We start from the raw sequence: 15,300 nt of genomic DNA, 5'->3' as shown, positions 1-15,300 counted from the left end.
AGCCACCCAGTAGGTAAAAGGGAAAACGGTAGAGGAAGCCTTAACCAGCAAATACATGGACACAGCCAAGGAACTCTGCCTTCCTGCTGTGGCTGCACTGTTCCCTGCTGGCTGAAGCTGCAGTCCAGGCTGCCCTCGCTGATGATGCAGGGAAACAAGAACCCAAGAAGGCAGGGACAGAAAAGAAAGGAGCCCTTGGCGAAGAAGCCTCGGCCAGGTTGCATCAGCAGTTTGCTCCCCTTCCCCGACAGTAAAAGAGCTACGAGATTCACAAAACATTTGCTTTTCATGGTGTGGCTCCAATGCCAGCAAAATGCATGGTTTAGTTGTTCTGAATCCTATGATTTCTTTCAGCCCACGTTTGTCACCTTGACCCAGTTCATGACTATTCTGAATTGTCTGTACAATCTCAAAACTGAAATCAATAATGAAGTTTCAGACTTCTCTGGTGGTCCAGTGCTTAAGAATCTGCCTGCCAGTGCAGGGGACCGGGTTCAATCCTTGGTCTGGGGAGATTCCATGCACCAAGGGGCAACCAAGTCCGAGTACAACAACTACTGAGCTCACATGCCTACAGTCTATCCTCTGCAACAAGAGAAGCCACTGCGATGAGAAGGCGGCACCCCGCAGCTAGAGAGTAGCCCCCGCTCGCCGTAACTGGAGAAAGCCCACACACAGCAACAAAGGCCAAGCACAGCAAAAATAAGTTAATTAGTTTAAAAAACTTTAAAAATAACAATAATAAATGAAGTCTCAAGTTTTGGTAGTGCACAAAATGCACAAATAACCTAATTTCACCTGAATCTATTTTGAGGAAGATTACCAATAGAAGTCTTTGATAGAAGACATAGGTATGATTATTTGATAGAACTAACTATTGTTCATAAAGCATGTTAATAAGTAAAACAATATGACAAAATCATAAGTAAACAAACCCCCCCTCTCTCAGAGACTGATATTATTCATATCCCAGACCAGTAAAATGGTTAAAGTACTGTGAGCTTGTTTTAGAAAAGATTTTTTTGTACACAAAGTATCTCTGTTAATGTGAAAGCAATTTTCATATCAAAAATGCAGCATTAATTCTTTCAACCTAACCAGATACATTCTCTACACTTTTTTAGGAGACAAGTGTTATTTTGGTCCCTTTCAAATTGCATCTTGGTTTTATTGTGGTACACCTATCTAATGGCCCCATAATTTCATTTGGGACCAGGACTGATCTTTCTGTAAATGCTTGTTATGACACTCTTAATCCATACTTGCCCCACCTTTTTAGATGACTTGATTTCTGATTAATAAGACTCAAGAGATTAAAGTACTATAAAAGGAGAAAGAAAGAAAAAAGCAAAAACAAAGCTAGTAATATGTCTGGGATGGGATGTGTTTTGAATGGGATGCCATATTATGAGAAAGATGTTGCAATGAGAATTTCTACTTTTGTATTTCCTGGCAGCCTGCTTACACTGGCCTCTGTAGCAAATGGAATGATTTTCTTCTTCCTTTAATACAGGAAACAAATTTGTCCTCATGGAAGAAAAATTCACTTGCCAGCAGCCCTGCAGTGAATCTTATGGGAGCAATGAAGTAGCACATTCACAGAAGGTTCAGGGAAAGCCATCAGTGGTTTTCAAGGGGATCCTTGTAGAATTATGTAATTGGACCCCGGAAGAATAGGCACCACTGTCTAAAAATGGCCTTTATTCCTCTAAATACGTATTAATGATTTCATAGGCTGGGAGGTATGACCTTAGAAAAGAGAGTGTTTTCAGGGCCTCAGCCTCCAGGAGGAGTGGGGTGCTGTGGCCTCTGGACCTCTGCCTCTGCTCCCCAGAACTTCATGGAGGTCCGCTGTCCTGGGTGTTTTAAAAATCTTTTTAGGTCAGACCAGTCTGTAGGATTAGAAAAGAGCCTTACTATGCCTCCTACTTTAGGATGGTGGGGTGCGACTTCACAAGGTTTTGCTAAAAACCCCAAACTGTTCTTGAGCAGGAGACTAGAAAAAGTTCTCCAGAAAGCCTGTAACCAGTCATCCCGGCCAGCCTGACTAGCAATGTAAGAGGTAATTATTCTTTCTCAAAAAACTTCTTTATTAATCTACCCATCTTTATCTTTCAACAGCAGAAATGATTTATAACAAAGAGTCAAAATGCTGATTACATAGCGACATCAATCTAGTATCTTTAGTTTCACATAGCAGCAATCATAACAAAAGGGTAAAAACACTGATTATGTAGTCACTATATACATGTTATCCTTACTGTTTTTATCTCATCACATTCAGGTAATAAGAAAGAAATGAATTTGTTATTTCCAAAATTTACCGAAAACAGCCAAGGTTTTATAATTCCACCGAAGTTTCAGAATTCAATTAAACACACATATAATACAAAGTGATCTCTATCTTAATAATTTATACACGCAGTAGAATGCATCAGCACAAAAGCAACCAATTAGGAAAAAATGTCCTTACTTTTATTGCCTGTTAGCAATCTGTTAAGTTTTTTAAATCAGGTGCTATAAGAGCAGACCTACATTTAATTTTCAAACAGCACAGTAATCTTTATTTCCTATATGGTGTTTTAAGGTTTACAAATTATATTTGTGTAACTTACTTGAATTCTTGGCAACCCATGAAATAAGGTGGTAATTATTCTCCCCACTCTACAAAGTGGGAAACTAAGGCTGAAAAATATTGTCTACCATCACACAGCTAATAAGTAAAGCAGAGCATGGTATCCATGTTTTCTGGCTCCAAGAACAATGCTGGCTACCATTTCCTGAGGGCTCACTATATACCAAATGCTTCGTATATGTGATCTCTAATCCTTACAAAGTCCCCTGCTGCTGCTGCTGCTAAGTCGCTTCAGTCATGTCCGACTCTGTGCGACCCCATAGACAGCAGCCCACCAGGCTCCACTGTCCCTGGGATTCTCCAGGCAAGAACACTGGAGTGGTTTGCCATTTCCTTCTCCAATGCGTGAAAGTGAAAAGTGAAAGTGAAGTTGCTCAGTCCTGTCCGACTCTTAGCGACCCCACGGACTGCAACCTACCAGGCTCCTCCATCCATGGGGTTTTCCAGGCAAGAGTACTGGAGTGAGGTGCCATCGCCTTCTCCAACAAAGTCCCCGTAGGAAGCTAATATCTGTCTCTTGCAGTGAGACTTCTTAACCTCAGAGATGTTAACAGGTTTGCTGAGCGTGAGAATTCCAGCCCAGATCTGTTGGACTTCACACTGCACCCTCCTTCCCATTATTACCCGACATATTTTTAATTTATTAGGGATTTATCAGATTGTAAACCTGGGGTGGTTCAACTTTGTTCGATTCTGGTTGGTGGAGGAGGCTTCGTTAACTTCAGAGTAAAACTTGAGAGATGAGAAGTGCAACAAAACCATTCTTGAGAGTTCCTTTGTCAGTAACACCCATCAGAAGTGCATTGGGAAATAAAGGTGTATACCTTCAAGACGCTTAGATTCACTCAGGGAGAGAGACAAGGAAATTAATGTGTGTGCCATGTGCTCAGTTGGGAATGGCTCTTTGCGACCCCACGGACTGTAGCCTGCCAGGTTCCTCTGTCCATGGAATTTTCCATGCAAGAATACTGGAGTGAGTTGCATTTTTTCTCCTCCAGGGGATCTTCCTGACCCAGAGATCAAACCACACATCCCAGAGATCAAACCGCACATCTCCTGTGTCTCTTGCCTTGGGAGGTGGATTCTTTACACAATGAGCTATCAAAGAAGCCCGAAATTAATGATAGATTATGGTAACTTCCTCTAGGTGTAGGGATTACCATGAGTTACAGCTGTGTCTTTATTACTGAAACAAAAGGTGATAATTCTATGGTCAGAATTAAGATGGCAATACAAACTAGTAAAGAAAGCTGAGCGCTGAAGAATTGATGCTTTTGAACTGTGGTGTTGGAGAAGACTCTTGAGAGTCCCTTGGACTGCAAGGGGATCAGTCCTGGGTGTTCACTGGAAGGACTGATGTTGAAGCTGAAACTCCAGTACTTTGGCCACCTCATGCGAAGAGTTGACTCATTGGAAAAGACCCTGATGCTGGGAAAGATTGAGGGCAGGAGGAGAAGGGGACGACAGGGAATGAGATGGTTGGATGGTATCACCAAGTCAAATGGATAAGAGTTTGAGCAAGCTCCAGGAATTGGTGATGGACAGGGAAGGGCTGCAGTCCATGGGGTCTCAAAGAGCCAGACATGACTGAGCAACTGAACTGAACCGAGAAGCTAGTATCAGAAAAGCTCAAGGCAGGAATTCCCCAGGCCGTCCAGTGGTTAGGACTCTCTCACATGCTCTCATTGGGTTTTATCTTTGGCCTGGAAACTAAAATCCCAAGAAGCCATGTGGCCAGAAATAAATGAATTTTTTCTAAGAAAGAAATTTGACAAAGCTTAGAGCGTAGGCTAGAAGGAAAAGGAGAGGCTGGGGAGGGGGCTAGAGCAAAGCCCAGAACCCAGGTGGGGAGGTGGAACTCCCTGAGTAGCTGAAAACGAAGAGAATCTAGCGATCAGCCATCAGAGAAAGGCAAAAGGTCAGACACAAATCAACAGCTGGGATCTGAGCCTAACAGACAGTACAAATAACAAGGCAGCCCAAACAGGTCAGAGCAGGAAGGGGCTCAAGGCCAAGTTCTGGAGATGTGTCAGGGGCTGAGGAAGCCATGCCAAGTGAGAACAGATGCAGCCCATCATTTCCTAGACAGCACCTACGACCAGGTTCAGTGGAAGCCTCACGTGGGGGCCAGCACCAGCATACCTGGAGGGAGGCAAGAACACTTTCTGGCACAAAGAACAGGCTCACCTTACCTGTTTTCCACTGAGGCACACCCCCTTTCCTCAAAACCCTTTACACAAGCAGGCTAACAATGAGAACTGACTGCTGTTTGCCACTCTATATCATGCCTGTTTTCACTCCTCAGCTGAAGTTGTTCAACACTGAGATGGCAAAATGTGGGCTCAGAAGAGAGGAAAAGAAGGAAGCCTGGGAAACCAAAAATTTGGATAATCTGCACCAAATAGACCCTTCCTCCTTTCTATCCCTCCATTTATTCATTTGTTTATCATTCAGTAACCTCTAGTGTGTCCCTTCTAAACGTATTGCTGCAGAAATTGTGGAGGCGATAAAGAAAAAAAGTTATCCTATGGTTTAGGACTTTTCAAGCCCTTGAATCACTTTCATCCCATGCCCGTTTGTCACAGAACACTCAATTTTATCAAGAAACATCTGATAAAGTTCAGGCAAACTGATCAAAGCCTGTGGAAATCTGAGTATCTAATATTTTGCAATCTATCGAGCCAGCAAGCTAGCGTGACTCAAGTAGCGGTGTGAAGAAGCTGGATTTGGCCAGATTTTCCCTGTACAACTTGCCTAACTAAACAGTTTGCTCATATTTACTTTAAGAGCAGAGTATCCAAATGTGATTTTTTTTTTTTTTTAAAAAGGTAGTCTGGAGTTAGTCTATCATTAGTTTATCACTGCTCTTAGTTTATCATTACTTAAGTATGAGACCACCTCTCTTTTAATAGTAGTTAACTGCAGAATTTTACATATAAATTATGCATCTTGTCAAGTTTTTAAGTAGCTTCCTTCTTCTCTAGGCAGGTCTTAATTCTAAATGAAAATAACATGCCTGCAAAAACACTACTGAAAGGCCCCTTCTCGTCATGACAGTACTTAATGTAAACATCAGGAGATCATCATTTCAAGTGCAGTTAGGCTTGAAAGGCAGCCCCACGTGTTGTGAAGGTTGAAAGCTTAGACCATAGCTCTTTATTAATAATAATTGCTTAGCCATTGTGCAACATCCTGGAACAACTGTTTGGTGAATGAAAGGATAATTCAGAGCAAAGTAGACCAGATAAGAAAAACACTTCCAAACACATTTCAAAATAGCTCCTTTGTGTCAGCTGGGTGCATGTCTGCAAAGTGGAGTTTTTGCAAGGGCAGGTGGATAGTATGGAGCCTTTACAATAATGACATCCTCATCTGGTACTGTCTTTATGGCAAAGCATGCTGCTGTACCGAGGTCTACATACGTGGTATCACAGAGTCAGGGAGCTCAGAGGTGGAGCTGTGAGCTGGGCAGCCTTCATGAACCCAAAGTCTGCTGCAACAGCTCACTTTGAGAAATGGCTTTCAAGCACATCTGTGAAACTTACGATCTTACTAGTACCGGCATTTCTTTTGAGGTATCACTTTACACTTCAGTTTTTCTTGGTAGAGTATTTTTCAGAGACTTCTCTTAGGAGGCTATATTAGGAATTTCTGTTCCTTATTTGAGTTCCAGGAACTTGTGCCTTTCCTGCCCGCTGTCCAAATTGGAAGATACAAACCGTGGGAAAAAGTGTCTTTACAAACTCTATGGAGTGATCTAACTCGGTTTATTTAGCATATTCAGGAAGACTTTCATGTCCATGGAATCCCTGATTAATTCTAAGCTACCACTGTTTTTAAATGAGCTTCTTCTGAGTTCTGCTGCAAAGGCAGGGGTGGGACACAAGTTCAAACAAAGGCTGACAGGTAGTAAGCTGACATGAACACCTCGGTGTCCCCCTGCTTAGATCAGGTTCTCCCTTTCCAATATTTACTCTTCCTCAAGCAGGATAAGGGAGAGAGATAAATAGAAAAGCGAGGTATATAAATAGCATAGTGGGATTTACTTAATTGAAGTTCTAAAGTCTAAAGAATCCACATCTGTGCAGCTTTGTTGCAGGCACTGTAAGAGCTGGCCACAGAGACAGCAAGCCTCTACCCTGGTAACCTTCGTCCATCTCAGGGATGCCTGGGAAGGATGCTGGTGCTAATCTTAGACCCAGAGACTAAGATGCACAAAGGACAAGTATCATAACACACTCCCAGAAACAGATTTAAATTCCTTCTGCTCTTCCTCCAGAGCAGTCGTATCCAGGCGAGCCGCTGTTAGGATGGGCGCCTTCAAAGACTGCTCGAAACGGGTAGCTACAAGCCTCTTTACCGAGAAAGCATGTGGTCTTAGATGTTTTAAGAAATAATTGACAACAAAGACCTGCGTGAGCCAGGCTCTTCTGGGTCAGAGCTTTCAGGTCAGTCCTTTAGACTGACTCTCATCAGTCTTGTCTTTTCCCTCTCTCAGGGAAGACAAGAGTCCGAAGGCAAAGATCTGCCCACATCAAGCAGGATCAGAGTAGAGGCCTTTCCCTCATTGTCTACCTTCTGGCCAGTGTTTACCAAAACACAAATATCAAACCACCTGGTAAAATCCCTTGAGATGCTTGTTAAACATGCAGATTCCTAGAACTTCCACCTTCCGCCTCATAGACACTGCTGCCAGAGGTTGACTTTGTGACAAGCATCCCAGGTGAGGGGTTCCCTTGCACACTCGGGGGATCTTGGCCCTGAGAAGTTTGCTTTGCACCATGCTTCCCAAACATGGCTTCCAGTTCATCTGACCTGAAGAGGTTTTTTGAAAACATAAATCACTAAAGTAGCACACATGAAGGATAGAAACAATATCCTAAATAAATATCCTAATAAAATCTGCTTGCCACTGTTTGGTGTTAATTCTTCCAAGATTTTTATCCTGTGCATCCACATAATTTGTTTTAAGGAGCCAAGGGTCATTTCATGCAGATTGCTCTGCAGCTTGGTTTTTTCCCCAGCTTGTTTTTGGTTCATAGAATATAAAATAGACTTGCTTATAAATCTATCCCATGCATTAACACAAGGGTCACAACTCAGATGCCCATAAGGATTCAGCAGACAATATAAATGAGTTTTGTGAACCTGGCTTGGAATTGCAGAAAATGGGGTTTCCTATTTACTAGAATTAGAAGCTATCCACCCATAGTCAAATTGTTGCCATTTGGGAGTGCAGGCCCAGAGTTCACCAACTCTTCAGGAGACGGAAGAAATCTGAATTCATTTAATGTGTAACATCCAGATTTTAAAATACTGGTAACTAATTCAAATTAAATACCAGATGAATCAATCAAAATGTCTTTAATCCAGACACTGATCTCAAGTCACTTTTTGAAACCTCTACTGCAATGTATATATCATCAAGTAGATCACATTTATAAACCTTTCTTGTTTTTAACTAACAGAATCCAAAATGCTATATTGCTGGACCCATAGGCTGTGACATTACAGCTGCTACAACGGACATTCTTGCCTATGTCCTTCTGTGCTTGCAAAAATAAATCTAGAAGGTTGAAATTGCCCTGGAAAAGGTTGTACCAATTTGCAATTCTATTAATAGTACATGAGGGGGTCCTTTTCCGGGACACTCAAAGAATATTCCCAGGACACTCTAAGCCAACCCAGAGATCAGACGCAGTAGGTCTGAGATGGAGGCTGAGATTGTATATTTTCTTAAGCTCCCAGATGATTCTGATGATCAGTGATTTTGGAACCACTGTCTTGGATTATTAACGAGTTGTTTGGGACCATTTCCAGTGAGTTATAAAGGAAATCATAAATACTTTCATCTGAATTTCTGTTTTAGGCTGTTACCTCTAATTACTGTCCTCTGTGAAAACAGCAAAGGGTTCTGCTGCTGCTGTTTCAGGCAGTTCAGTCGGAGCAGAACAATAAATAAACCAACTCAGGAACCTTCAAGCAGCTTTTATTGGCACGGCCTTGGAAAAGGTGTGGCAGTCATTTCTGAGCAAAAACCTGTAGCCCAGCAAGTCTTCGGTGTCGTGTTTAAAACACCACCGAACGGGAAAGTTTAAGTTCCTGAAACAGATGCTCCAAGTCACTAAAAGGCTCCAAAATCAAGAGATCAAGCCCAGCTGGCTCTGTAAGATCCGAGAGGCAAAGAACAGTCCTGGAGATGCTTCCCAGTTATGGGATGACCAAAATGGCAGGAAACACTATCAGGTTTTCCAAGGCTGACTCTTGTTCACTCCCCCATTACAAGGAAGATGCATTTCAGTCATGGCACAGAAATCTCCTCTCTGTTCTGTGTTTGCCTAAGCAGCTTCTGCTTAGGGAGTGGTGGTTATAGGACGTGATCGTCAGGATGGTAGAGTTCACTCATCAGGCGGTAGATGTAGGACGGTGCATTCCCACCAATGTTGGAGATAAACAGGGTAATGAGCTCTGGAGGGACGTAGTCAAAGACGGGGCAATGGACACTGACCTTCTCCAAGATGTCCCCTGAAAGGCAATCACATGAGCTAAAGACAAAACCGAGGCTCCTGTTCTAATAAGTATCTCATGGATTCTAGGCTCAATAACACAGGGATACTTGCTACCCCAAGAAAGGGAAGCTGTAGCAAAATACAAACCAGAAGAAAAGATGTCAGATCATGATCCGCCCTGTGTTTACGACTCTCCAATACTTTCCCATAGAAAGGCAGAAAAAGTTTCAAATTTGGGATTGCAGCCGTCAAGATTTGGGCCCTCCCCACCGCACTACACTATAGTCTGTATTGCTCTCCCTCTTGCTCATTACTCTCCAGCCACATAGCCATCTTTTTCCACCTGGCTAAGCATGTACCTAACTCAGGTCTTTTGCACCAACATCTGGAAAACTCTTTCCTTCACTTTCACGTGGCAGGCTCTATTCCTTCAGGAATCAGCTGAAATGCCATCTCATTAAGTCCCTTCCCCAGTCTAAGGTAGTCCCCTAGTCACTTTCCATCATATCATCCGTATTTTCTTCCTAAAACATTCCATGCCCTGACATATTCTTGTCTGTCTTTTGCAACATGATGTAAACTCTGGGGGAGCAGGGCCCATCTGTGTTAATCACTGTTATATCCCTAGTGCCTGAAATAGTGCTGGATACACAGTGGGTGCTCAAGAGTCATAAATCTTTCTTGAAAAAACGAATGTTTGAATAAATGGTGAAGTTATTAAATTTCCAAGAAGAATAAGCACTCCAAGTACTATGTTTTGCTCCCAGAGGATGTTAAAGACCATGCAAACTGTTGATGAGGCAGCAAGCTCACTGAGCAAAGTTGCTGCCTTCAGAAGAAGACAGAGAAAAGGTCCCCAACACACAAAAGTGTCCAGGATACAGGTGAGTTTTATAAGTAACATTTCAGAGCCTGCTTCCTTTGGCAGTCACATCACCAAAATGACTCCCTGCAGCAACCAAAATCAAGTACACTTTCTGCTTGGGCTGTTGCCTGTATCTCAGACAACTTGCAAAGCCAATCCCAGTCAATGCTGGGTGATCCAACCCTCCATGGCCCCCATAACTCAGCTAAAATATATTAGTTTCAGAAGAAAATGAACATGGATTAGGTCAGGTCCACAAACACTCTAAGTTGCTAAAAAGAACAGTCCCCACAAGAAGTATGACTAATGAAACACAGCCCAACGACATTCAATCCCATTGACCACCAAAAGACCAAAACAAACATATAAAAAAATCCAAAACACACCAACTGCGTGTGCCATACACACTCAAGCAACTTCTGTACCTTCTGTGAAAGGCAGGACTTCTTCAGGAGCCACAAACTTGTGAAATGAATCTTCTTCATTGGGGAACTGGACAAGGAAAAATTAGGAAGGAAAAAAGAGAGATCTGACATTTTGACTTTCAGGTATACACCCAAGAGAAATAAAGAGACATCCAGACACTTGATTACAAAGGCTTATTGCAGCATTACTTACAAAAGCCAGAAGGTACAAATAACCCAGATACTCATCAGCAGATGAATGGATGATTAAATTGTGGTATATCCATACAACAGAACATTATTCAGTCACAAAAAAGGAACAAAGTACGTGCTATAACTCAGAACTCCCCAAATATTTAGAAATCAGAAATATTTTGTCCATAATACATGACTCCTTTTATGTGAAATATCAAAATTAGGCAAATCCATAGAGACTCAAAGCAGACTAGCAATCACTAGGAGATGGGGAGAAGAAAGAAGGGAGTGATTACTTAATGGGTACAGAGTGTTTTTCAGAGATGATGAAAAAATTCCGAAACTAAAGAGTGGTAGTCGCACAATGCTGTGAATGTACTAAGTGCCACTTAACTGTACCTTTTAAAATGGTTACTTGTGTGTTATGTGAATTTCAGTCCAATTTTTTAATAAGTAGACACCTATAGATAGGTTATTATTTTCAAAGCACGTAGTTTCTATCACTGGTAAAATGACTTTTTACTTAGTAACTGCTTGTGTTCAGGCTATAGAATACAGTCCCTGGAACTATGACAAATAAAAACCAATTCTATGTTTCTAGTTTCAACTTGCTTGGCATTTTCAGAAATGGTCAGGGTGACGGGGGAGTGGTGGCAATGTAGACAAAGGGCCTTCCCCAACTACATATTATCCTGACCTTACAATGTTGACCTCCTGAAGCTGAAAGGTTGTAACTATCAATGGCTCTTCCTGGATCAAGACTACTGTGGCCTTTTCCAGTCTCCACTGGGTCTAATCCATTGAGTAAATGCAGATAAAGAGAAGTCCCAGAGAGAGAAGGCTGAAGGTTAAAGAGTTCTAACCTATACTTTGACTTCCTTCTGTTGGCTAGAGATAGACAGACATACCTGTGGGGAAAGCTTGAACATAGGAGCACAGACGATGAGTGGGGTAGAATGGTGTTTTGCTGCCAGCGCTAGAGTATGAGTTCCTGCCACAGCTCGCAGGGCACCGTTGGCCAGGATGGTCTTAGTGCCAATGATCACCTTTGGGACAGGAAGAAAGAAGCAAGCCATCCTGAGAACAGAGCCTTCAACAGGCCATTGGACATGAGCGCCTGAATGCTCAGCCCTAGTCTTGGCGTCCTGCAGGGGGTGGGCGTGGGGGTCACACACCAGTAGAGGGGAAGGGATTCTAGGTTCAGACCACAAGTTCTAGCATAAAAGTGGATTCCCAAAGGAAAAATGAACACAGTACAGGACAGAAAACTGCAGTGTTTACTGCTCTTAGCCCTGTCTTCCATGGAAATCTATCTTCCACACCTCCTGAGAAATGGGAAGCCTTTCTTCTACCATCCACCACTACCAAGCTCTCTGAGCAGAAGTGGGCAGCTCTCCATCAGATCCCTAACATGCTGACAAGATTAGCTTAGTCCCATTTCATTCCTTTCAGTCCTTTAACCAAAATGAGGTGCCTCCAAGGGAGGACAGAGAAGGAAATGACAACCCACTCCAGTACTCTTGCCTGGAGAATCCCATGGACGGAGGAGCCTGGTAGGCTGCAGTCCAGGGGGTCGCTAAGAGTCGGACAGGACTGAGCGACTTCACTTTCACTTTTCACTTTCATGCATTGGAGAAGGAAATGACAACCCATTCCAGTATTCTTGCCTGGAGAATCCCAGGGACAAGGAAGCCTGGTGGGCTGCTGTCTATGGGGTCACACAGAGTCGGACACGACTGAAGCAACTTAGCAGCAGTAGCACCCAAGGGAGGAATAAACAGGGGGGATCAATATTAATAGAATAAGAGATTTAAAAGGTCCATGTATGTGTTTTCAAAAGGTACTAGAAACTCTCCTCTCCTCTTATAGATATTGGGGCCAGGGAGGGGGGCAGATATTAATATTTTAACGTATAATCTTCATAAATTTGACATAATATAACCCAAATATACCCACCTTGTTGACTCTTGACATAACAGCAAAAATGGCAGCATCAGTCATGACCGTTGTCTCAATACCTGCTTTGGACAAATTGACTGCCATCTCATGACCCTGCATGTGGAGAGAAAGGCTGATGCTGAGAGGAAGAGTGGGGGAGAGAGAAAGAGCTTTCAAACATCACTGGATCTGGGGGACTGGGTGACACTGGCTGTATCCAACGTGCAACTTCCAACAGGCAACTAACTCATCTGGTAGGTGTTCTCTGGGAAGCGGCAGGAAGCCCAGGGGAAGCTAATTAATGTTTATTACTCCCCAACACTGCTGGGACAGGCACAGAACTGGAAATACAACTTGCTTGTGTAACTGGGCAGAGCACACAGGACAGCTCCTGGCTCATTATTTTACAACATCCTTGCATCCTTACATATTTCCTTTCTGGAGACCTATTATTTACCTGAAGACTGAGTGGGGTCAGACCAAGCATCGGTCATCCCCAAGGTCATTTACCCTATTCTGATTTCTGAAAGAACTAATATTTATCTTTTCTTGGGCCAAGTAGTTCACTCAACTTCCTTAAATGAATATTTTAAGAATGTTCACAGGATCAACAACGTGAAATTCTCTTAAATGTTTTACTCTATCTCCTCAATGTTTAAAATGCATCAATTCAAAGATGGCATTATTCTCTCATTTAAAAATTTTCTTAGCAGCTCTAGCAGTCCCCATACCTGACAGAAAGGTGCACACTCTGCAACGATGACATGGAATTTCCTCTTCCGGGCAGCCTCTTTGAGGAATGCCTCCACCGTGCGAGAGAAGCCGATGGTCATGATGACCTCATTGGAGTGGATGTGCTCCAGAGCCTGGGCTGCGATGTTCTCCGTTGTCCCTTCTGCAAGAAGCCAGTTTCGCATGGAAAATATGACACAGTCATGCTACAATACAGACTTGTGAGAGAACAGAAAGGGATGTGTGCCGTTTTGTACAATGCCCACCTAGCAGAGCCTGGTAACACATGGTCAATGGACTAAATGTGAAATGTCCTATTTCCTTAAAAGCCTCCTCCCTCCAGGGTTTTCTATCTCCCAAGCTCTCAGCCTACCCTCTTGCCCTACTCATCAACTTACTCCCTTCACCCCTACCCCGCCCAAAACTAGTTCTTTACAACTGACTTTGAAGACAGTGAATTTAGGCAAGAAATGCCCCATTTGGGAAATTTGAAAGTGCTGAGAGTAGGGTAAACAGAGTTTCCCTCTAAAAGAATTCCTCCTCCAAAAGGTGGCCACAACGCCTCCACGTGACAGGGAGGACACAGAAGAAAAACAGGGGAGGAATTTGGAAGAAGCAGCTCAGCACACAGACAAACCCAGTTTCTTCCTTTCCCGGAAACACTGATGGCAATAAATATCTGGCCTCCTAGGTCACAAAGATAGGGGGGATAGAAGTGGCTTGTGTGTATGCATATGGGTATCTATGTGTGTGTGTCTGTAAAATTTAAAGAAGTTTAGTGAAAAAGGGTTTATCAACTGTGGTTTTCAGAGGTTCATCTTAAAAATAAAAGCTCTTCCCAAACAGTCTCTGCCACAGTGGATTTGCAGTAGATAAGGGGTCAGTCTGTAAGGAAATGTAGAAAGGGTTATTTTAGTCTTGCCACCTATTCCAATCATTCTTAATCCGGATGAGGGCAAACCTCTGAGAACCAGAAGACTGGTTATCGTCCACCTCTGCTTATGAACAACTTCCAAGGTCTTCTGTTCCCTCATCTGCCTGCAACTTGTCCTGTCCACCTAAGGATCAGGACTCACCCAGTTCCACCAGCAGCTCATTAATTGCCTCAATGATGTTGGACTGGAGTTGAGCATAATGGGAACGGAAATCCTCGCTCAGGCCCCCGGATGTCAAGAGTTTGTGCAGAGACTCCTGCTGATCGCTCTCGTCGCTGCGTCCATGGAGTCTACGAAGGCAACAAGACCCAAAGGAGTTGGAGGAAGAGATGTGGTCGTTTAAGTAACGACAGCTGCTCAGCTCCAACAAAGGCTCCAAGCAGGGAGAGAGAGGGGCCCGTGCAAAACGCTTCACTGGGCCCAAGCCCCGGTCCAGGACGTGGGCCTGACCTGCCATACTCCTCCCGGATGATCCTGAGCACTCTCCGCACCATGTTGCCCACGGTGGTCTCTGAGGGTTGCGCGGCCGTCATCCTCCGGCCTTCTCTGCGGATCAGTTCCATCAGCTCCCCTACCGCCCAAAGAGAAAAGGTGAGCGCGAGAAGGGCGCAGCGTGGGGCCTGGGCGACTTTCCGCCCGGGGATCGGGATCAGAAAGGGGCGAGGCCTGCCTCACCTGCATTACTCCAGCGGTGGTCCGTGATGATGCGGCGAAGCAGCCCCAGAGTCTCCCGGGCCATGTCCTCGGAGCTGCGCTGCCCGCCGCCCCGCTTCAGCGCCTCCACGAAACTCTCGATCCTCTCGGACAGCTCCGAGCCCTTGGCGGCTGCCCCTGGCATCGCGAAAGAAGCCGCCTTGCCGGCGGAATCCACACCAGGCAGACTTCCGAGCTTACACTTCCGGGGCAGGAAAGGTCGGCTTCCGCTCTGCTAGGAAAAAAACTCTCGCTTGGGAGAAGACTGGGCCACGCCCCTCGCTGCTAACTCCCGCCCCCGCCCCTCCCCCTCACCTGACAGAGCCAATCAGACTCTTGGAACTCGATGTGTTGCGTTTACCGCCAAGCGTCCGCGCCTCAGAGGTTGGAAGGC

At 44.1% G+C, this 15,300-nt stretch overlaps 1 protein-coding gene across 1 annotated transcript; it reads right to left on the bottom strand.

The window, feature by feature from the left end:
- Nucleotides 1–8,608: 8,608 nt before the first annotated feature.
- On the bottom strand, nucleotides 8,609–15,099 carry EIF2B2 (eukaryotic translation initiation factor 2B subunit beta). Its single transcript, XM_004010794.5, has 8 exons — nucleotides 14,889–15,099; nucleotides 14,664–14,784; nucleotides 14,355–14,503; nucleotides 13,278–13,441; nucleotides 12,565–12,660; nucleotides 11,517–11,654; nucleotides 10,435–10,501; nucleotides 8,609–9,160 (listed from the first exon to the last, which is right to left on the bottom strand). Exons 1-8 carry the CDS (start codon nucleotides 15,049–15,051, stop codon nucleotides 9,003–9,005), a joined length of 1,056 nt encoding a protein of 351 aa, XP_004010843.2. The 5' UTR covers nucleotides 15,052–15,099; the 3' UTR covers nucleotides 8,609–9,002.
- Between the last annotated feature and the right edge of the window lie 201 nt (nucleotides 15,100–15,300).

Source organism: Ovis aries, chromosome 7 (assembly GCF_016772045.2).
Source record: "Ovis aries strain OAR_USU_Benz2616 breed Rambouillet chromosome 7, ARS-UI_Ramb_v3.0, whole genome shotgun sequence".
Classification (NCBI taxonomy): Eukaryota; Metazoa; Chordata; class Mammalia; order Artiodactyla; family Bovidae; genus Ovis; species Ovis aries.
The sequence above is the reverse complement of the archived record's forward strand: the minus strand, read 5'-3'. Positions and strand labels throughout refer to the sequence as shown.